This window comes from Taeniopygia guttata, chromosome 2, assembly GCF_048771995.1.
Source record: "Taeniopygia guttata chromosome 2, bTaeGut7.mat, whole genome shotgun sequence".
In the NCBI taxonomy this organism is placed as follows: Eukaryota; Metazoa; Chordata; class Aves; order Passeriformes; family Estrildidae; genus Taeniopygia; species Taeniopygia guttata.
Window position 1 is genome coordinate 72,237,777 of NC_133026.1, and position 23,003 is coordinate 72,260,779.

At 42.8% G+C, this 23,003-nt stretch overlaps 2 protein-coding genes across 3 annotated transcripts; one reads left to right on the forward strand and one right to left on the reverse strand.

Annotated features, from left to right (window-relative positions):
• Window positions 1–9,161: 9,161 nt before the first annotated feature.
• Window positions 9,162–14,304, forward strand: HSBP1L1 (heat shock factor binding protein 1 like 1). The gene is made up of 3 exons (XM_030265615.4): window positions 9,162–9,272; window positions 9,356–9,422; window positions 10,291–14,304. The coding sequence occupies exons 1-3, from the start codon at window positions 9,228–9,230 to the stop codon at window positions 10,401–10,403; spliced, it is 225 nt and encodes a 74-aa protein (XP_030121475.4). The 5' UTR covers window positions 9,162–9,227; the 3' UTR covers window positions 10,404–14,304.
• On the reverse strand, window positions 14,021–22,870 carry TXNL4A (thioredoxin like 4A). Of its 2 annotated transcripts, XM_030265614.4 has the most exons (4): window positions 22,719–22,870; window positions 22,329–22,501; window positions 14,908–15,011; window positions 14,021–14,302 (listed from the first exon to the last, which is right to left on the reverse strand). In XM_030265614.4, exons 2-4 carry the CDS (start codon window positions 22,479–22,481, stop codon window positions 14,131–14,133), a joined length of 429 nt encoding a protein of 142 aa, XP_030121474.1. In that variant the 5' UTR covers window positions 22,482–22,501; window positions 22,719–22,870; the 3' UTR covers window positions 14,021–14,130. The 2 variants fall into 2 exon arrangements, with proteins under 2 accessions (XP_030121474.1, XP_072780307.1); XM_072924206.1 differs by lacking the exons at window positions 22,329–22,501; window positions 22,719–22,870 and adding an exon at window positions 20,958–21,046.
• Between the last annotated feature and the right edge of the window lie 133 nt (window positions 22,871–23,003).

A 23,003-nucleotide genomic window follows, 5' to 3' on the forward strand; every position in this document is an offset into this window, starting at 1 on the left:
TCCAATTTGCTTATTTGATTGCGAAGTTGGCATAGCATTGTGGGCAGCAATTAGGGAGGATGATCTTTCCTTCTATAAGATATAACTCAGTCCAGGAAGTTATTTCCAAATTATCACAAGCAATGGGGAAAACTTGTATTGAAATAACAAGGGAACTTTGGGCAAGGTACATTTAGGAGATGGCATAGAGAGGTGAACCTGGGCGCCACCGTTTCAGGGGAAAGAAAATAGTGGAGTCCTGGTCCAGGGTTTCCAGCTCTGCTCCCTTTGAAGGGCCCCCCCACACACACCAAAGGGGAAAGCTCTCTTACAAAGGAAGGTCCTCTAACGGAGGGACCCCTCCATCAATCCCTCCCATCAGAGGAGGGGCCAGAAGATGGACTGGGGGATTAATCTAACCTCACCTCCCCCCCAGTAGGGGCTGGCCTCGCTGCAGGATGGTGCAGGACCATTGTGGGAGGGGTGGGGCTGGCGGGAAAACTTGGGCGGAAGGGAAGGGTCACAGCGAGAAAATAGGTTCCAAGTAGCGTGGCCAGCGCCATCTTGGGAGGGGGTGCCAGGTGTTGGGAAGGATAGATAAATATGATTGTCTAGCAGAAGAACCACTACAGTACAGCCAGGATGAATATCATGTCCCCTACTGGCTAGACAATACCCTTACCTACAGATAAGTCCAAAAGCCAAATGGACGGTTCCATCTCACCCCCCAGAATGTATGGTTCATCCCACACCTGTAACCCTCCCCTGAAACATCAAGTGCCTGTAACCCCATTGGCCCAAGTCTTGTTCCAGCCCACCTTGAAGCCCCCTGATAAGGGGCCTCCGAGGGGCCAGACACCCTCTTGGAACGTCCCCTCCCCTCTTGGAACTTCCTCCCTCCTCCTGGATCCTCCCTCTTGGAGTCCCTGCTCTTCCCTTTGTCTCACCCCTCCCCCATCACCTCAGGCCCGGCCATGTGCTGTGTCTAGCAGCTCGAGGCAGGACCTCTCTCCATCCCGAATAAACCTTATCCTCCAAGAGCAATCAGCAGAGATCTCTCGTCTGTATCCACCCAAACCGTCCTGGAGCACTCTAACGTCTTTACAGACTTGGGCGGAAGAGAAGGGTTACGGCGGGAAAATGGGGTCCCTGTAGCGTGGCCAGCGCCATCTTGGGAGGGGGTGCCGGGTGCACTGTGCCTCGCCCAGGGAGGCACGGCCAATGCCTCCCCTAAGGGAGGATAACAGTGTCCGGCAGGGCGCTTGGGGTGGCTCAGCTGCTGCCATCCCCAAGGGAGAGGTTTTGGGAAAGTCCGTGGGGAAAAGGGAATGGGGAGCTTCGCAGAAGACAAAGGGGAGATCTACAGGAGAGAGGCCCAACGCGGCTGGAAGTCGACAAAATGCGTGGATGTGAAGGGCCTCCCTTAAGATATTAACAACTCTCCCATAGCTGACATGTCGCCATCTACAATTCTGTCCCATTGATGTCCTTTCAACCCCCCCTGCCCCCATAGCCCAGAATAGGGAGGAGAGGGTAGAAAGGGCAGCTTTCCGAGTAAGAGAAGGAGCTTTCCAGTATGAGTTACCCCAAAAAAGACCAAGCGAGGTTGCATCCTCCTTGGAAAAGAAAAAGCCTCCCGGCCACCAGGGACATGCAAGGCTACAGTCCCCATCTGGGCACGGACGGTGGTTAAAACTCAGAAAAGGAAAAAAAGGTAGCTCAGCTGCCCACCAGGGACCCAACCCTGCTCCGACCCACTTACCCTTCGGGCTCGGGTGGTGAAATCTCTCTCTCTCCTCGGTGTGGAAAATCGCGCTGAACTGAGGACGTTTTCTTTAACGGCTTGGCTCTTCTAGAAGCCTGGGTGTTCCCGTTAACCAGGGCTCATCCCTGAAACCCTGGGTTCGGCCACTGTCAGCCTCTAGTAGTCTCTATGCATGTGCTGTCCCATGATGCGCCGTTCTCGGGCTCGGGCTCCACTGCGAGCCGCTGCCAAACCCCCCTCTTGTGTCCTGAGGTAAGTCTACCTGTGTCAAGGCCCCCGCAGCTTGGCTGCCCCCACAGCGTGGCTGCTCCCGGGCGGGGTAGAGAGCACGCCGGCGAGGACAGAAGAGGGTCCCGGAGCTTCGGTTTTGCTTTCTGACCGGCGAATCAGCTCCTCTTAGTGTGGGGCAGAGCTCTTATGGTGGCAGAATTCCCTTCCTCTCTCCCCCTTTCACAAGTCAATGGAAAGAGCCTTCCTCTGCTACCATTTGTTGCCGTGCAGGACCGCCCCGAGCAGGCGCTGGCGGAGCGCGGGAGGAGAGGGGAGAGGCAGGCGCCGCTTTCCCCTTAAGCTCTGCAAGTTCAGCTTCAGCATGGGGACAGACGGAGGCAACACGGGGCTCAGGTGCAAACACGTGTTTATTGTGGGTGCGTGTTCCCAAGACACCGGGGGCACTCGCGGGGTATCAGATATAATCCCCGAATTGTGGGAGGGGGGGGGAACAGGAACCGCGGCTAATGAGGATAGGACAGGGGTGGGGAAGCCCCAGAAACCCCAGAGATGGGGGCAGCGATGGGAAAGGCGGGGAGGGGTTGGAGGGAGCTGGGAATGCAGGGTTCCAGGACAAAGGGGAACGCGCAGGGAGGGGGAATGTGGGGGGAAGAAGAAAAATTACAATTCCCCACAACCATCTTCCTCTCTCATGCACTTCAGTCCTCTCTGGGGCAAAATGCTCACTAATTACAGGACTAATTGTGTTCCACAAGAAGCTGCTTATACCAGAGAGTGAGCTGGGAAAGGAGAGTGGTGGGTTGATCCTAGGCAGCAATGAAGCCCCCACTGCCACTTGGTCACTCACTCCTTCCTGCAGGATGAGGAAGAGAATCATCAGGGTGAAGCCATGGGGAGAATACCTATGGGTTGACAAAAAAGTCTTGCAGTGAATAAAAAGAACATAAATAAGTGATGCGAAGTCAACCATTCACCACATCCCACTAAGAGACCCATCCCTAGCCAGTCTCCAAGCAACAGATTCTTTGGAAGAAACCTCCTGCCCGCAGCCTGGTTTTATTGCTGAGTGTGATGCTATGAGTCCAGCATGTCCCTTTTATCACCTGGGTCAGCTGTGCTGGCTGCTTCCCCTCGCAGCCTCTTGTGACTCCCAGCCTGTTTGCTGGAGGAGAGGGCAGAGTGAGTAACTTGAGATGCTGTGCAACCACAGTTCAGTGATGGCTAAAACACTGGTGTGCTGCCAGCGCTGTTCTAGTCACAAACAGCACCATATGGGCCACTCTGGAAAAAGCTGACTCCATCTTAGCCAGAGCCAACACAGGGCATGAAATGCAATTTGGGAGATCCTCAAGCTGGCTTTTTTGCTGAACAAGTGAGGGTGCAAATGCAGCATCCAAAGTGTCAGGAGAACTATCCCTAGCCTACTCTGACTCATTTTCTCTCCACTGTGGAGTAAATAAGAAGCAGAGAGAGAGAAGAAAAATGACAGAGCAATTACAGTTTCATCATAATTCAAAATACCTCCAGGTGACCTGGAGTCAGTAGCATTACAGCACCCAAACTGTTTTTCCTTTTTCTGGTCTAGGACAAGGACAAAGTGCTCCTGGTGGCATTTACACACTGTAGCACACACCTGACTTGTTTCTGTTAGATAAGCTCAACATCTCTTGTACACTTAAAAACAGAACAAAACTAAATTTATTATCTCCTTACCATGCACAAAAAGTGCAGAATGGGGAAAAAAAAAAACCCAAAGACCATCTTTATTACAAGAGTAATACTTGAGTCAAAGATAATTTAGACAAGACAGACACACACACTGCAGACTGACTTTTCTGAAACCCCAAGGAGTTACAGTTACAGGTGTTTTTGCTTCTGCTTAATACAGAATCTGTCCCAGAGAGAAAATTATCATCCACTCTGGCCAGCCCCAAAAGTGGGAGTAGCCTTGGGGGCCCATGCCACTGCACCTCTTCCCCAGTTATGGAAGGCCAAATCTCCAGCGCTCTTCTGCTCAGCTGACACTCATGCTACCTATGCTTGCAGTGTCTCTTGGCACCTGTGGCCCCTCTGTGCCCTTGTAATTTCAGATACCTTTTGCTAGGCAATGCTTGGAATATGCACCCAAATATTTCCTGCTGGCAAACGCCGTGTGGAACACTAAATGGAGCTGATGTGGGAGGGCTTCCAACATTACCCAAGCTGCATAAAATACTTGTCATAACTCTTATCACCTCCCCTCTGCCACAAATGTCTCACAGAAGAAGCAGGCAGGCCACTGCCAGTCAAGGTTTCAGTCTTAAGAGCATATTTGCAAAAGATATTTGTTTCAGATGAGGAAGGGCAAGCTTTTTGTCCCCACCGCCTAAAAAAAAAAAAAAAAAAAAAAGAATCAGATTACCACAGTCTCAGCCTTGGCTTTTTTTATTACTGTCATTGCTCACTTACCCACATCTTGCTGTTAGAGCATGCATCCTATGCCCAATGTTTCCCAGTGTTATTGCCTATATTTACCCAAATTAACTCACTTTTTATGCAACCATATTAAGTGCTTTCCATTAATTCAAGGTGAATTTAAACTGCCTGTACCAGGGAGACAGTCCAGTTGCCTCCTCTGGGAAAAATTGTGTCTGAAGCTAGAAGGAAACATTAGCATAACTGCAGTTTGGTCACAGGAAACTACCCACAGTTCTTTACACCTTCTGGAATGCAAAATGGGCATTTCCCAATGAACCACTCCCTCCTTTGCCCAGCTTCCAGCCTCTTCAGCACAGACCCTCTTTATCAAATATTTTAGAAGAATACTCTTTCCATCATGCAGCACAGCACATGCCATGTTTAATATCTGTGCAAAAAATGCACATGCTGCTCTGGACCATGAGGTCCCTGAAAGAGAGCCACATCAGGCTGTGGGATCTGAACCCGTGAGGTCAGCCTCCTGTCCTTGTGCTGCAGGGTCTGCCCACCCTGCCCTCATAGCAGAGGTGTTACACATTGTGTTTGCTTCAAGAAAGCTCCTCTGTGCACGTGTGAGGAGCAAGGCCACCGTGGGGTGGTTGTAACACAGCCCCCAGCAGTGCCAGGCATGCCAGCAGCAGGCCACCAGGCCAGAGAACCAGACCCTGTTCCCTTCCCACCAGGGACAAACACCTCCAGCTCCCTTCTGCAGCCTTTCCAGAGGCAAGCTGAGTGGTGCATACTCCTTCATCCTCACTATCCAAAGACAATGGAACAAGGCTGGAGCAAAAAAAAAGCATGGGAAGCAACACCTCTTACCATGTCCAGGAAACACAGCTGGAGATTTCTGGATCACCAGATAGTAAGTCAGTCAACAGCAGCTGGGTGGGTGATTTCACCTGCCGTGAATTAAACACAGCTCTTCACAGAGAGAAAGGATGCCAGCGCCACCCATCAGACCAGCCTCCAAAGTCACCTTTCTGCTGCTCCTGCATTTATCCTGGTGCAATACGCTTACAGGGAAAATTATACCCTGTGTTCTGTTACAGCCACTTAGCAGTACATGATGCCCACAGCACACACTGAACATCTGATCAAGATTATCCTTAATCCTTTCAGTTTTCTTTCTGTAGATACTTGCAGAAAGGGGCTGGCTGAAATATTTCACAATAAGGGAATTTTTGAGCAGCAGTGACAAATCTTTTATTACTTTATTATTAAAGTTTATAAAGAACACTTTTATTAAAGGCAGAGCACCTCTATCAAGGATCAGGTTTCCAATGGCTGGAATTACCCTTTTTCTCTTCAAAGATACAGAACCTGAAATTTGAACCATGAGCAAACATCCGGGGCTTTTAATATTCACCTCAAATGACTTCATCTACCAAAAGAGCACCAGCTGTCAGACACCATTGACCCGAATGCCTTTTCCCCTGCCTGAGGCATTTGCATTTCACTCACCACATCTTTCCATGCTTTTAAATAACAGCTTGTTGGTCTACTGATACTACCATATGAAAGGAAAGTAATGCCTTTACCACACTTTTAATTTACCAGGAAGTACTGCAGTGGAGCAAGTTTTCAGTGAACTGCATTATGCTCAATCAAAAGATAGGGTAAATGCCAAAGTTTGCTAAAAGAACCATCAGCACCATTTGGGATTGCTGTATATAAAAGCTGATGACCTAGCACAGCCAGATGTTTTTTTCTACACATTGTGTCCCTCTGAATCACAACTGCAAAGTGACACAAGAGAAGCTACCTGAGAGGGAAGGACCAAACACAGCATAACTCAAAGACCCAGCCCAACAATTTGTTAGCAAAAATACCCTGATTGTGCTGCAAGCACTGACTTGTACCTAGCCCTTTTCTCTTCAGAGAAAACTTTTAGTGTTGACCATGCCTCTGCCAGGAAGGAAAAAAAAAGCAAACCCGCAAAATTTACAGTACCGTTTGCATCCTGCCTTCTGATCTGCAGTCAACCAAGCCACCATGTTGGCCCAGGAGCACTTGCCTCCTTGTCTTCTCCCAGGACTAAATTCCTGTTTTCTTTCTTACTACACATTCCATATTCAGCTTCTCTTCGAGATCTCCTCTCTCTGGCCTCACCTCCATTCCAAAGCAACCCTGAGCCAGACATGCTTGGAGTATGCGACCAAAGGATTCCTTACCCCTCATATATAAAATCTTATTTGTCGCAAAAAGGAGGAAAAGAGGCTCTATGCAACATCCAAACAGTAAGAGTAATGCATTTCTACAACAGTTCTTCTACTTGCCACACCACAGCCTTTTACAGCATGGCAGTGAACTTGGAGCTTAGGTCTTATAAATGTTTCAACATGCTTTTATGTCCTACCCTGCTACTCTGACTTCTCTTTCCAGCAGTGGAGGGACTGGAATTTCCCTAGGAAAGAGCAATAGAAACATGCTTTGGACACCATTTCAGCGCACACTGTGAAGAGTTCCCAGCACAGGTCTGCAATACTGAAATAGGATGGAAGCAGATGGTACCTCAGCCTCAAGGTCACCCCAGTTTTATTTTTACTTCATGTTCTTCATATCAAGAAGACATATTTAGACTGAAAGTGACTAAAGTCTAAGCTTTTTACTGAAAGAAAGTAGCATAGAGCATATTTTGGAATGGAAAAATAAGTTGTTGTCAAATCTTCTCTTTTGCTCCTTTCTCAAAACTCCTCATGACCTGTTTTTGTACTCATTGCCAGAATGCTTAATTTTCTAAAAGGATAACAGGTTCATTCTTATTGCAGTAAATACTCTTATGAGCACTGGTGGTTTACTGGTTCTCAGCTAGCCCTCTTCTTTTGAAACAAAACAAAACCAAAGGGTCTTCACTCAGCTTCCCTTAGCCCATGGGTACTTGCCCAAAATGGACTATGCTTTTAAACTATGGCTCATCTTACATCCCCAGATTTCAGATCCTGGAAATGTATGCAACAGCTCAAACCTGAACTTCTAAGCCCTGTAAAAAGGGAGAGACTAGAGAACAGCAGAGTAAAACCAAGCATGCTAGTTCTATTATAAGTAAATACATTTTTAAGCAAAGTCTGTTTGGTCTTGCCATTTGTCTCTTCTATTCTTAGACTTTATGAAGTTTGGAACTTTTCCATGGCTACTTTTAGATTTAAAGACACTTCTGTTTTTATTTCATAAACCCAGCTGTGCACTATTGGCCTAATTCAGCTCCAGAGCTGAACTAAGAGAGCCATTCACATCAGCTGAGCCCACAAAGTAAAAGAACAAGACCTTTGAAGGGGGAAATGCACGGTAAATATTTTTTCAGTCTCTTTCACACTTTTATTTGCCTGTCCTTCATTGCTGTGCCAGCTAGATAGTATTTTTTTTTTCTTTTGACCACACCTACCTACCTCACAAAAATGAGGAGCTAATTACAGAAAGCTTTTATGAAGTCATGTTTGTTTTCAGTTGAACTCTAACCTGGCGATTGCTAAAATGTGGCACTACAAAGATGTAGTGGGATTCCTGCAAATTGGTTTGTTGTATAATGCTTGTTCCTCTGCATTTCCAGCTGGTTCTTTATCCTTGCAAACTCTTCAGTACAAATAGGACTCTGTGGCTCTGTTCAACTGGGCACAAGCAGACAGAGCCACTTTGCCTCTGGGGGAAAAATACTATTGCTTGAGAGAGATTTTTAGCTCTTCTGGAAGGAGGGAAAGCCAGGAAGACTATGGCTCTTATCAGAAGTAAAAATGCAAAAATACTACAGCTCTACTTACTGCTACTACCTAGCCTTAAAGGAAAGAATTTTTATTGACAAATAAACAGGTAAGAAGCACCATTTGTTCCTTACGCAACAGAACAAAAAGGCTGTATGGTTGAAGCTAGTGGCTACATACAAAAGCAAACCCTATCTACATGCATAATATTGTTCAAATTGTTTATCTAGAAGCTTTCTAGAGCAGTAATACTGCTAGAATGCTCAAGCTTTGCAAAATGTGCTTAATTTTTTTCTACAACAAGGACTACCTGCAAGAGTAGGAAAAAATAAGGCTGTACAGAGACACTACGATTATGGGAATCAGGTAGCAATGTGGAGGTTTGCGTTGATGCCAGAATTTTACCTCAGAGATTAACACACCCTCTCAAATGAGGTGGGGAAGGTCATGAAGGAAAACAATTAAGTTTATTATGAAAGATTCTAAGTGGTAGGCTTACAGCAACTGAAGTAATTCCCAGCTCAGAAATTTTTTGTGGATGAAGACACGTATTTGGCGTATCTAGTGTATGTAATTACTCAAAGTAATTTACTAAGGTAATTTATTGCCCAACAGTGATATGCTCCTAACCCTACAGACACAGTAAACTGAAAACCTCTTCATTTACATCCGGCAACAGTACCAGCATCCAGAAGAAAGACACCTCTGCAATAGATGCACCGGGAGCTTTTTTACGCTGTGCAGCCCAAAAGCCAGGGATGACCTAGATGCTGGTGCTGCAAGAGGCACCATACAACTCTTGCTGATGCCTTTGATGTTGTCTCGCTCGACACTGCAATGCAAGGAACTTCAACCACCACAGTATTTTTACCACTCCATCTCACAAAACTAATTGCACGAGGGAAAAGGAAGCAAACATTAAAAAAAAAAAAAAAATTAAGACCTCTTAAGATCAAACCTCGCCATTCTAATTTAGTTATGCCGCGCGGAAGGACGATTGCCTCAGCGAACAGAGGACTGGCAGGTAAGGGTTTCCCGGCTCCCCGCGGAGCGCTGCGGGCGGGGCCGTGCGCTCTGCCCGCCCCGCGCAGCCGGAGCCGATGGCGGCCGCCGAGCCGCGGGGAGCCGCGGAGCTGCCGCAGCTGGTGAGCGACCGGCCGCGGGGCCCTGGCTGCGGGGCCCCTGCCTTCTGCTTCCCCCGGGCTTATATTCCCTTCCTCCCCCGCAGGCGGAAAATCTGCTCTGCCGGCTGCAGGAGAATTTTGAGGCTCTGACGGAGAAGTTGACGCTGAGAAATATCCTCTTTGGAACGTGGGGTACCGCGGCTGGGTTTGGGATCCCGCGGCTGGGGCCCCCCGCGCGCTGATGAGTGTGGGCGAGGTCTTTGCTTCTAACAGTGGGATGGGCTTCTTTTTTTAAACACCAAATTAGCGTAAAATGTGTGGTGTGGGTAAACACCTATGACGTAAAGGCATCTGACTTCCTCGCCCTCCTGTTTATAGATCCCTTTTTCTAAGAAGGAAAAGCTAAAAACTGTTTCACTACAAGTAGTAAGGTAGCCTCTGTGCAGCAATTCTGGCTTTCAAATAAAATAAGCATTGAATTATGTGTAAAGATTTTGAAGGTGCATTTTAAAAAGCATCCATTTCCAAAAATGCACTCAAATGAGCCACGGTTTAAAAGCAGCTGTTGGCCTGAGTATGACAAGGTGAGCCCTCAAAAGATGAAAATCAGACCTGAAGGGGCTCTGAGCTTTCTTGTTAGATGTGCTTACAGAAACTACCTCTGCTTTTTTTTTTTTTTTCTTTTTTTTTTTCCCCAGAAACTTGACCATGTTTGAGTAGCACTCATATCCTGATTCTGTGGGTTACCTGTATGGTATCACCTAAAAAAGTTCCTCAGAAAGACAACAATCTCATAACACAGTTCACTCATGAGTACTTGCAAAGGCTTTCGATACTAAGAATTTGAATGCTTATCTGTCACAAAAGAACGTGGGATTGTGTTCTGACAATACCACCTTGTGTATGCTTCATCTTGCATTAACCATTAACAAGTAAAAGGCTGACGTATCTGGAAGAAAGCTGCTTGTTCTTCTTACGGAGGAAAAAACCTGTAAAATTGCAGAACTCTTATTTATAAAAGTTATCTTTAACTTTTTACCAGAAGAAATGGGCAAGCACATCAGTGACCTTGAGAAGCGTGTTGCTGACCTGATGACAGAGGCTGGGGTAGAAAACAGTGATGAAGACTTGGGAGTAAAGACATTTACTTAAGATTTTCTGTGTTTTATAAATTTCCATTTAGTTTTGAGTGATGGGCGAGTAATGGTGTTTACATATTTAGTAGACCTGCATTTTCTCGGATTTGAAAGTGTACTTGTTAAAAACATATTTAATATACCTTGGAATTTTTTTTTTTTGCCGCAAGACAGAGAATGTGATTATTTTCACAAAAGAAAAACTGCATCTTGCTGCCTCTGTTCCAGCTGAGTGCAATATATAAGGGGGCAGTGCTAACTTACCAAGTATGTAAACCGAGGCTGTCCATCCATGTGTGTGGCTTGAAGTGTTCCTGCCCACCATTCCTGCCCCTCAGGTATGCTGACCTAGCTGAGGATTCTTGCTGGTATAAATTTATGTACCTGTGCTTTTAAACCTGCTACAGCTTCCCAGTGTGGCCTGGAGCACATCTCTCGCATGCACTCACCCCAGACACAGCAGTAAACTATTGTCAATCACTTCACAATATAAAATCAAATCATGCTACATTTCAGGATTGTTTTGGATTTTATTTGTTTGTTGCAAATGCCAGCCCTCTCCCTGATAGATGCCTGACTCTGTATTCTTATTATTTAAGAGGCAACACTGCTTCCCTGTTCTGTGGATGCAAGTGATGTTGTCTTCTCGTTGTTGCACACTTTCCTAATTCAAATTGAGACACATCAATTATTCTTGTCATTGAACTTCTTACCCAGTGAAAGACAGGAATGTCTGCAAACATTTTGAAGTAATTTAGGTATCTGTTCATTCTCATGCCTTTTGCGCAAGGTACGCAATAATTTCTGAAAATTTCAGAAAGATGATCCACAAAGATGTATTTAACTGTACAGAGATCTTCCTATCTCCATGCTGAATCACATTAATTAATAAATCACTATCCTACTTATTCACTGGATCTTTGCAGCACTGAAATGAAGATGTGTTAAAGGAAGATTAAGGGCAGAACAGCATAGCACTGACTCCAAGATTTTACAGTCAAGTGTCACACTGACAAAAAATGTTGAGGGAAAACAAATGTGTTTTTATCATGTCATAACAGAACCTTGAAAAAAATTTTTAACTATTGCCCCAGGAAAAAAAAAAAAAAAGCTGGGTTTGTTCATATAAGTGGACAATCTATTTCCTGGAACTGAAAAAGAACTGTTGGTTTCAGAGAAGGCAAAACCATTATTTTGGATAGAAAACTATATCCTATATATGAACTTACCCAATCACAAATGTTTTCAATGTATGAAAATGTGTTTATTTTAAAATTAAAACAGTAAGATTTGTTGCCTTTTTAGCTTATATGTTCTTAGAATAAACCATTCTGTACTAAAAAAACGGCAGTATTTGTATGCTACAACTGCTCGGTTTTTGTTCTTTTCACAAGCCCACCCAAAGCTGTGCACACCAGTGCAGGTAACATCACCCAGATATTTATATTGTGACAATTTCAGTTCTTTAATGTTAGCTGTTTTGATGAAAACAGTTTATTAATAAAATATTAATTACTAATTATTATTTTAATAAAATATTTATTAAATAAAAAGTTTATTTTATTTAAAGACCTGAAAATAGATGAGGAATTCTAGTTGCCAGTCATGTCCAGAAGAAATTGGTAGTCAGAAAACAGGACATCTGCACTGAAGTTAAAATGGTTGTACACCAGAACACTGTAGTCTTTGCAGGGAAGATTTAATTTGAAATATAATGGAAACCTTTTACCATAAATGTGGAAACTGAAGCGTTGCCAGGTTAACAGAATACCTCAGCTAATGAAGGCAAAATGCTTTTATTACAGCCTTCATTAATACCAAGAAATCATTCCAAATAATGCTTTAATCAGTGTAGACTTGCACGTACTGTCAGACTGGGTGGAGAGGTTGGTATGCTGGAGGACAGGCTGGAGAAGTGGCCCAACAAGACCTTGCCAAGCTGGGCAGGTGTGAGAGGCTGGCTGGCAAACTTTGCAGGAAAGGCATCTGGAGGAAAGGTTGACTAAGTGAGCAGGACGCCCAGGCAGCAAGGGCTGCAGCAACACACTGGTCACAATGAGCACAAAGTGGGGCCAGCAAGTAATTCCCCCTCCATTCACCTCGCCGGGAGGTAACACCCACAATATTCTGTCAGTTTAGGGGCTGCCCAGTTTAAGAGATGCAGTGGTGTGAGGGAAGTAAAATAGAGCCACCAGGATAGAGTATAGCAGATACACGGCTTGAGAGAAATCTGTTAGTCCAGCCTTAAGAAAGGACCATGGCTTCTTGCTGTCAACCAGGACACCATGGCAGAACACAGGGAACAGACTTGTTGAAGGTGGTGTACACCAGGCTTACTCAACACAAGCTGAAACACAGAAAATTCCAGCTAGGTGCAAGGAACACCTTTTTCAATTATGAAGGTGCTCAACCAACAGAACAGGCCTTCCAGAAAGGCTGAAGAATCTCCATCTTTAGAGAACAAGGAATCATCAAAGTTGGAAGACATCTTGAAGATCTTCTAGTCCAAGATGCTCAACACTGGACACAATTCTAGGCAACCTGACCATGTGAAACCTATTATGACTAGGAGGCTGACATTCCTTTCCAACATATATTATTCCAAAATCAAGAACCACTCTAAACCAGATTAACTTCAGCAGAAATTGAGACCCTTTTGTTTTACTTTCTTCACACTTTCTAAATCCTCTACAACACATTTGGTAGTAGAACTAAATTCTTTGTCTTGTAACAAATTTGATTTCTCCTTTCTGGAGAAAGGAGCTAGCCTGGTTTGGTTTTAATTAATCTTGTAAACATGCATGTATCAGTTTAAAAAACAAACAAGTCCCCACACAATATCAACTCCATTGCCATAAAAGTTGTCAGAAATGCAAATGGAAATTTCAAAAGCTATGCCACAGTGGAATCCAATCCAAGTCTCCCAAGTTCATGTGCATTTTGGTATATTATTAGGCAAACTGGAGGTCAAGTGACAGCACAGGTTTTGGTTTCCTCACCTGCTGTCTACAGCCAGCTCCAGAAGTGCAGTTATGCTTTGGCACTGCAGAATTCACCAAGTGCTTCAAAGTGAGTGCACAGCCACCATGGAAAAGGAGTCTGGCACTACAAGTCCATCAGGCTGATGGAGGTGTGGTGGTGAGCAAAGTCACAGGAGATGTTTTCTCTGGGTTTTGCTAAATACTAATAAATGTACCTTGTTTTATTCACATTTTTAATGGATACAGGGGACTAGTATGATATGCAAGGAAATCCCAACAGAAGTCATCTTCAACATTATGGACTTGCACCCAATTACATATGTATTCATTGTCAATTTTCATTAGCTGAAAAAAATTAAGGTGAATAAGTGGAACTCACTTTATTCTTTTAAAAAACTATAGTATAGTTTTCCCAGCTATTTGTGTAATAAAAGCAAATTAAACCATTTAAAATGTTTTTCTGCAAACAGACTTTTTGTGTACAAAAAATATGTAATACCAAAGAGACAACAAAGGACAATCTTTAAAAAAGAAAACCCAAAAATTCAGCTACAATATTACTGCAGTAATATTCAAGACAGTTCCAGGCTTTGAGTTTTCTACTTCTCAAACAGAATTCAAACCTTTTAAATAATTCGAATTATGCTCAATATTCAAGGACTTGTACTTTTTTTTTCTTTTAATATACATATATGTACACACATACAAAGAAATAAATTTAACTGAACACAGGATTAAGAAAAAAGGCAGCCCAAAGAAACATCAATATCTGTATTTAGTGGAATAATCTTTTGGTGATACCACCAAACCTCGACCTTTGCGGGCTCCTCTATAAACAGTTTCTATAATGTCAATCATCTCCTGTTTATCTTCCATTGCCCAGTTGATCTTGTTGTTATTACCTGTACCTAAATCAATCATGATGTGTTTGTTCCTTCAAAGAGGAAGAACAAAAAAAACAGGTTAATATGGTATTATAATTCAGCAAGAAGTTTTATACCCCACTCCAAATGCTTTGTAGGATCAAAGGAAGTCCTTATAACATAAACAGGCTTGCAAAACAAGCCTGTTTATGTTATAGTTTAGTCCTCTCACTTAAAACTGACATTTTACTGCCAATTTTTAAAGCAAGAATAAGGACTCCAAACACGTCCCCAAAATGGTTACTCAATGCAATTATCCTTCAGCACATTCCTTACTGTTTGTATTTCTTTCCCACTACTGTCTATCTCCAGAGAGATGTCCATGCTTGTCAGTAGAACATTTTATCTCACCAATGCAGAAACCTTAACTCCAAAAAAATTTTATTACTTTTGATTTATCTTGAAAGCAAGATTGGCAAACTTGACTGCTATGTTACTACTGTTACCAGGCTAATTGGAAAACAAGCCATTTTCCTATAAAATCAGTTTACGCTTCTGTAGAGCAATGTAAATATAGGCATCAGTGTGCTATTATGCATTTGGAAATGATCTGCTGAGACACTCTATTTGACAAACAGAAAGTTTAAATTAGTTATACTCCATAACCATCACATACCTGAAGAAAAACATGACGGTACAGGGGTCATACAACTCGTACATCTTGTTGAAGTCTGGTACTTCAGTGATATCCACAAGATAAATAACAGCGAAGTTTTTAACCTAAACAGAAGAAAACAGAAAATACAAAAGCAATATATGTTACCAATTAAAAGACATAAGCTTTTATTATTGTAACATATATTTTCCAAATTATTAAGTCATAAAATCAGAATAAACAGCCTTGCTTTTATTGTTAATCACAACAACCAATTAACATGAAAAATATTTTTCAATACAGCCAAGAAGCTCATTTCACATCCAGTGTCAACCGGAAAGATACTATGCTAAATCAACATCCAGAGAAACAAATGCCCTTTATATAGAACTGAGAACTCACAGTGACATGCACAGCTCTAAACAAGTAGAATAGTTGCTTTGTGCAAGCCAAGCTGACACACATTTTGCCTTTGTCATCAGCTGCTTATAGACTTCAGAAAATTAATGATCTACAATGCCCTGGTGCCTGCCTCCAAGCATTTTCCCCCCTCAATAACATCCAATTTGTCTAAAAAGACTCATTAAATGAAGAGGAAACTTTTAATTTAAAAACTGGTAGCTTTCTTTGCGAGGTGCAAAGCTAAAACTTAAGTGTAGCTGCTAAAGAAATAAGACCTTGATGAGAAGCTATTGTCTGGACAATTCTGGTAAAACTGGCTTTCATTTTGCAGAATTACTCAGATGCAAAAGAATCCCTCCCCTCTACTGTCACAGTCAATGCCTTCATCCCGCAAGAAAACCATGTCACATGTTTGTTTCCTAGATGTAGCACACTTGTCATTAAGTGGAATTAGGGGAAGTTTAGGTTTCTAAACTTAGCTCATAAGTGCACAGGAGAAATTAACACACTCACACACATTACATTCTAAGTCAGAAGTCACCCAAATTGCACAAACATTTAACTGTAAGGTATATTATCAAATGCTTTTGCACTACACCAAGAGTGCACAATTGTGCCTCTCCATCCTCAGTTACCTCCTAACAAAAGTTTGGTCCCTCCCATTTGACTGCCCAGAATTACCAGCCTGAGGTTAACAAAAAAGGTCTAATATCTATGACGAATGCACTGTTCATGACAGTATTTCCCACCTGGTAATTTTGCTATCAAAAGTCTGGAAATGCTATGATGAGTACAATATCTGCCTGATGAAACAATATTTTATTTTAGTTCACAGAGGAGGATTCATTTGTATGAGAAAAATATGATAGATATTGTGATTCGGTAAGTAGACATCCTAGCAGGCACTTTACTGAGAAAGTATGGAGATATTTATTTACCAAAAAACCCTCAGAAAAGCAGAGTAAATAAATGTTTATGGACTTATGCTTCAAGACAGTTTCAAAATTATAAAAAATAATCACACTTCAAGGACATAAGTATTACTAGCAAAGAAAGGAAAATCTCTTCTAAAGCATTTAGAGTTTTTACTGTGCTTTTATGGAGCCAGTTATAGTGCTAGGTTCAGTCCACATTCTAATGAAAGCATCCTGTTTAAGCCATATTCTAAATCAGGAAGGAGGTAAAGCCTTGTAAACTAAAATAGTCATAATATTAAACCCTCTGAAGGGATCCTTCACACCCATTTCAATGTTACATTAAAGACTTCTAAGAACCTTAATGGGATGTTCAGAGGCAACACAATTTAGCTGAGAAGTGACTGAAGCTACTCCCTGGTGAGCCCTGGAAGGCAAAAGACAATTGTGGGGGTTTTGGTTCTTTTTTTAGAAAACAAAACACCCAAGGAGCCATTTTCATTTTATCCTATCATTACTTCTTCCATCCTGCTGGCATTTTTAGCATCAGCAGCACACCTTTACCATGTGGGGAAATTTCTACAACACACTCAGCAATTTTCACAGAGCACACCATCTTTGAACAATTACTTAATTTGTAATTTGCAAAATTATTTTAAGGTAAACCTAGCATTAATAAAACATCCTTAGGACCTGTTTTGTCCGGTAAAAGATTAGTCCAAGGAGATTTACATGTTGCACCAGACTACCATTCCATACGCACTCCTAAACCAAAATTTTACTTCCAAGAACTCTGTACTCCAGATAATACTGGAACAAAAAACCTTTTAAAATTAGTTTTGCATTATATACATTTAATTTAGTTGAGCTGCTGCAGAAGCAGAAATCCTTGTCACGAGCAGTGATCATCAACAGCTTACAATTTCATACAGGAGAAACAGACTATACAAGTCTTAATTTGTTATATAAATCTTACTAAAAAAACTGGATTGTCAGAGTCCAGAACATCCCTCTAGCTGGCCCGGGTGTCAAAAACACCTGTGGCTTTGATTTTAGCCCATGGGAGAGGCTGCCAACCATATATGAGGAATTACAAGCCAGAAGGGTTCGAGTAGTGTAATAGGGAAATTGACAGAGGGTGGAAAAGTAGAATACTGGGGGTTTTTTAGAATGAAATTCAGGGGTACAAGATGGAGGAATCTGGGCATGCCCTAGCCTTTTCTTCCTTCTTCTTTTCCTCCATGTCTTGGTGTGATGGTGACACTTTTCTATTGGTTTAGGATAGGGACACACTGTCCAACATAGATCTTAGGTATTGGTACAGGAACTGTAAACACAGTGCACATAGTTTTGAGCATATAATGTGGGAGACGCCCGGGGCTCAGGGGAGACTGCCACGGCTTCTGTGCTAGCTGGACCTCGGCAGGTCAGAGAGAAGCTATTATAAGTAAGGAAAAATAAACAACCTTGAAAACTCGGCTTCACGCATTCCAGACCTCTTCTTCAGCTGCCGGGCTGGGGGAAAAAGGACTTTCACACTGTTGGGGTCTTGCCAGCAGACCCTGACACTGAATCACCTTTGCAGAGCACATATGCAAGTCATCACCAGGATCCAAGCATCCAAGACATTTAATTAAATCTTCCTTCTATTTGACCTTTTATAGAAGTGAAACCGATGACAGTCACCTGCTGATAAGCTCATATTAAATCTGAAGCAGACCTTAAAGCTGGACTCAAAATTGAATTCAAAACTTTAAAAGCAGTTCTGTTCTTTACCCCTCGCCTTCCTAATTTCAAATTTGGCAAGATCACCACTCCAAAACAAGTCAGCTTACAAGCACATTGAATGAGGGTGTGCTTTGTTGAGTTTGGACACTGGCTGTCAAGGATAGCAGCAGGAAATGGGAATTCAGGCCTAAGGAGGAGGACTATATATGGGAGAGAGTGATGCAGCAGAACTGATCACCCTCTCCATGGCCTATGTAATGTTTAGGGGCTGGGCAGTTTATTGTGCCAGGGTGGGCAAGCTTGTCACCAAGAAGCATTTCATTTCAACACAAGACAAACCTTCCAGAGACTCAGATGTCTCTTTTTGCACAGTATTGACCGGTTTTAGAGCCTGAAGAAGCAGTTCCGGTCTCAGACACAATATTGGAGCCAAGACAGCAGCAGAACAGAGCAGCATCTGAGCTGGCTTCACACACAGCCAGCTCTAATTCACAAAAAAAGCTTTGATTTAAGCAAAAACAGTGGAACTGTTTACGGATTCAGACTGCTATGGATGTGCGCGGTTTTATTTAACCTCTCCCTGTTGGGATGTGAATCCATTGCTCAGACAGAGGTGTCAGTTGGAAACCTACATTCCTGCACAAAACCAGCTTTGCTACCCTGTCAAGGCAGCAGTTGCTAACAAGTTTTCTATCTGACTTGAGAGTTGTATCTGAGGATACAGGATGGACACCCTAGAATAAGAACAAAATACAACTCTAAACATGCAAATCCAACTAAGTACAAGCAGTTGCAGTAGTTACAAGGGAGATTATACCAAATTTGTTAATATAAATCAAAATTTTCCTTTAATTTTCCTATGAAAAAAACTTGTATTATTTTAGAAATTGAACACATAATAACACAAGTTTATTCTGAAAGTGCTTAACCCCATAACATACACTAAATACAGTCAATTTGTTGCAGCAAGTCAACTGTTTTCTGAAGAAATACAAGATCAAAACCCTAGTGAGACACCTTCTGGGCAGCACCTCACTTGTGCAACAACTGAACATAAAAGCATTTTCAGAGACAGATATTAACTATTTCTGACACTCCTGGCTTCCCTTACCTGTCTTTGAATCCTAAACTTCCTCTGCCTTACCAGGCTATTGTAGCTGCTGTTCCATGGGGACAGGGTAGAGCAGGAAACCTAAGTCTAACTGCAGCATGGATTAAAAATTGTATGACTTGCTTTCACAGGCTGGGCTTCAGTTTTGCTGGCTTTCCCCTCTTCTCCCCAGTGATTGTAGTTTCATAGATCAGGCTAATGAACCCACATGGCTGAACATGCTTGTAGAAAACCCAGAAGTACATTACTGCCTAGCCACTGTCCCAGGCTGTTTAAATACTTCATAAAACTGTATCTGCCCGAGGACTCCTATGAAATCTTTACATTGAATGGCTCAAGACTATAAAGCAGAGAAATCTACAAAACTTTTAACATCAGATAAAGATTCTGTATCCTATCTTCATGAAGATTACATACTTTGCTAGTAAACAGGAAACAGATGTAAGAAAAATCATATGCCATGGGACTCATTCGTCCTCTGAAGTTCTCCTCCCTGACTTCTTTCATTAACAATATCCTTCTAAAAATACATAAATTCATTTCTACAACATGAGATTGACACTAAGATTAATGCCTAGGATGAATGACCAAAATTGTGAAGTTTCTTGAAATTTATGTCAGAGGTAAGTAATACTCCTATTTTTTTAGTTATTAAGATTACAGCTGCCTTTGAAAGCAAACCTTACAGCCCAAACATCTAAGGAAATCTGAAACAAGATCCAAGATTCTACTTTCTCATCTTTCTAACCAGTTTCTAGACAGTGTTTTTTTCTGTTTAGAAGAACAGAACACTACTTTATGGACAAGAAACTCATAGGAAGAAAATACAGAAACTGAGACTAGCATTTGCAACAAATGACTGAATTGAAGGTGGCTGGCAGGCTTGCATTACTGAAATAAACAGAGCAAGTACAAACCCAAAAGTCTGTACTGACAATATTTATTTGATTTTTTTTTTCCTTGCTAATTATGCTGTAAGTTTAGATATAAACTTCTAGGGGAACACAGAAAGACATTGTACTGCCAAGAGCAGTGCTGACAGCTAATAATTTTGAAAACTACAGAGATCAGTATATGGATTAATTTTGCTCAGCTTTTCATTACAAACAATAGTAGTTAAAATACCTATATGCTTCTTTCATAACTGCCTCTTTCCCTGCCCACCTTCTTCTCCTCTTTCACTTTTCACTTAACAGAAATGCAGAGGCACAACTAATGTTTGATGACAAGCCACAGCTATTCACACTTCTGATTATGGTTAAATAAATACACATTTGAAAAATCCTCCCTAAACCCACACTGATCCAATAAAACAGTTACCTGATTTATATTCAGTAATAGATAAATCATTTCTTAAACAAGTTGTATTAATTTAGGAAACCAATCCTTGTATTTTAAGGGATAGGTTTTTATGAGTTCCCTTTAAAGAAAATAAAAAGTGTATTTTTAGAGAAGGTGTTTAAGGCAAAATTTGTGAAACTCAATTCGTGTTTCAATCAATGTTTGATTGAAACCCTGAGAAAGCAAAAAAAAAAAAATTCTAACATCTTACAGTTATGATTTGTTTTGACATTCAGTGAAACCTTGCTTCTTTTTCATGTAACTCTAGGGGAAAAAACCCCATCAACTCCAAGTGGAGCACATTTCAGGGAAAACAATCTACTATGTACTTTAATATAGCATTCTAGTTTCTTTTCCCATGAAAACTGAAAAGAAAACCTTGTTCTCCTATCATAAAGTACAGATAAATATTACTGCTACCCAAAAACATGCTGCAGTCTAAAAGGATATTGCACCAGGGTAACAAATGTAAAATACAGCCACATTGTCTTCAAATGTAGCCTGCAATTATGGCATGTTAACATTCTGTATTATTCTCTAGAATAAACACCTGTACAATTGGAACTTTTACTCACTCTTTAAAACAGCAGAAATCCAAACATGGCTTGTAAGCAAGAAGATGAGGTAGGATATCCCCCTTTAACCTGCTATGTCTGCAGAGGGAGATTTTTAAATAAGAAGTTACTCTGTTCTTTCTTCCCCCAGTCACCCCTAGCTGCCAGCAGGTCTGCCAAATTGCCAAGCATCCTACCATACTAACAGTAAGTTAGTACTGTAAATCCATACTAACAATATCTGAGCATAACACTCCCACCAGGCTGAATACAAAACAACTGTATTAAAACATATCACAACTCTTTACTGCATTCTAATACGTCTTAACCCCTGGCTGTGGGTGTAGATCTTTAATTGTGGGGATTTTCAAGAAACAAGTTATTTTTAAAAATTTCAAAGGCAAAATAAACAACAAAAACAACTCCATGTCAATCTATGCAGCATGCACAGAATTTTCTATGAAAGCAGCAAAGTTGTGGATGCCCCATTCTTGGCAGTGTTCAAGGCCAGGCTGGATGGGGCCCTGAGCAACCTGGTCTAGTGCAAGACACAGCAGGAGAGCTGGAATGAGACAATCTTTAAGGTCCCTTCTAACCCAGATCATTCTATGACTTCTATGATAGCTGGCACTTTTTCCTACCCAAGTTACATTTCTAATTCAGATTTTTTTACTTCTTTCTTCATGTGGTTCAGTTAAAGAGCTGTCAATATTCTACATCTACTGCTTCGCAAATCCTTTAGCAAATATATGAAAAGGTAAATTATAACTGATTGTGTATTCTAATTTTTCTTATCTATGTATCTTTCTTAAGTGACCAGCTGTTTATAATCATTCAGTTTCCATCTGAAAACAGCTGTGGAGTTCGGCTCTAAAAAATTAATTCAGTCCATGCAACTCAGTGAAATGCTACTGGTGTCCATGGATAACATCACTGACAGATTAATCAGAATTAGATTAATGACAGATTAATCAACACCATCCAGCACATTTTAGCACCTCATTATTTTTAAGAGCCAAAATTATACTAAATTTTCAAGTTATTCAGATAGAAACCTGAAGGTACCACACATTTCCACTGTAAAGTGAGATTGCTAGGTTACTTGGAGTCGCAGCAGCACTGTTTCTGCCTGAATGCCGATGGCAGCTCAATGGCGGGTTATTAACAGGCAGCAACCTCTATTTCCGAACACCTACAATGCTCTTGCCACCCCCCAGACCACTGCAAACATCAGGGCAGTCTTTAGGAGACACTCGTGAAAGTGAAACCACACAGCTTTCCCGCTGCCACCAAAAAATGGAATACCTGTGCGGAATCCCAGTTAAAAGCTGCTCCAAGCTCCAAGCAAGCCATGGAGAACACTGAGCTCAGGAGCAGAAAGCTCCCGTTTACCTTCTCGGCGATGCTGTACAGGACCTCATCCATCTTCATGCACGTGGGGTCCCAGTCGTGCCCGAAGCGGATGACCACGACCCGGTCCTCCTCCGACAGGATGGCCTGGTCGACCTGCCATCCATTGTGCAAGTGCGGCAGCATATACGACATCTTGGCGGCCGGCTGGGAGCCTGTGGGACGGCAGGGATACCCATGGAGCTGACAGCCCGTCCCCTCCCCGGGCCCTCCCGGGGCGCCGGCGGGCGCCGAGCGCCAGCACCGAGCCCCGCCCACCCCGCTGCGGTCCGTCTATCCCGCTGCGGTCCGTCTATCCCGCCGCGGTCCGTCTATCCCACCGCGGCCCGTCTATCCCGCCGTCTATCCCAGCGCAGCCCGTCCCCAGCGCACCCCGCGGGCGCCCTTCCCTCAGAGACGCGGAGCGACGGCAGCAGCAGCACGGGCGGGAAGCGGAAGGGCGGGCACGGGGCTGCGCGCGCACTCGCGCGGAGACACACACACAGACACACACACAGACACACAGACACACACAGACACACACACAGTCACACACACACACAGTCACAGACACACACACACACAGACACACACACACACATACACGCGCGCTCGCGCTTCCGGCACGGGCGGGCGGGACGGGCGCGTTCCCGACGGGAGGAGACCCCGTCAGGAACA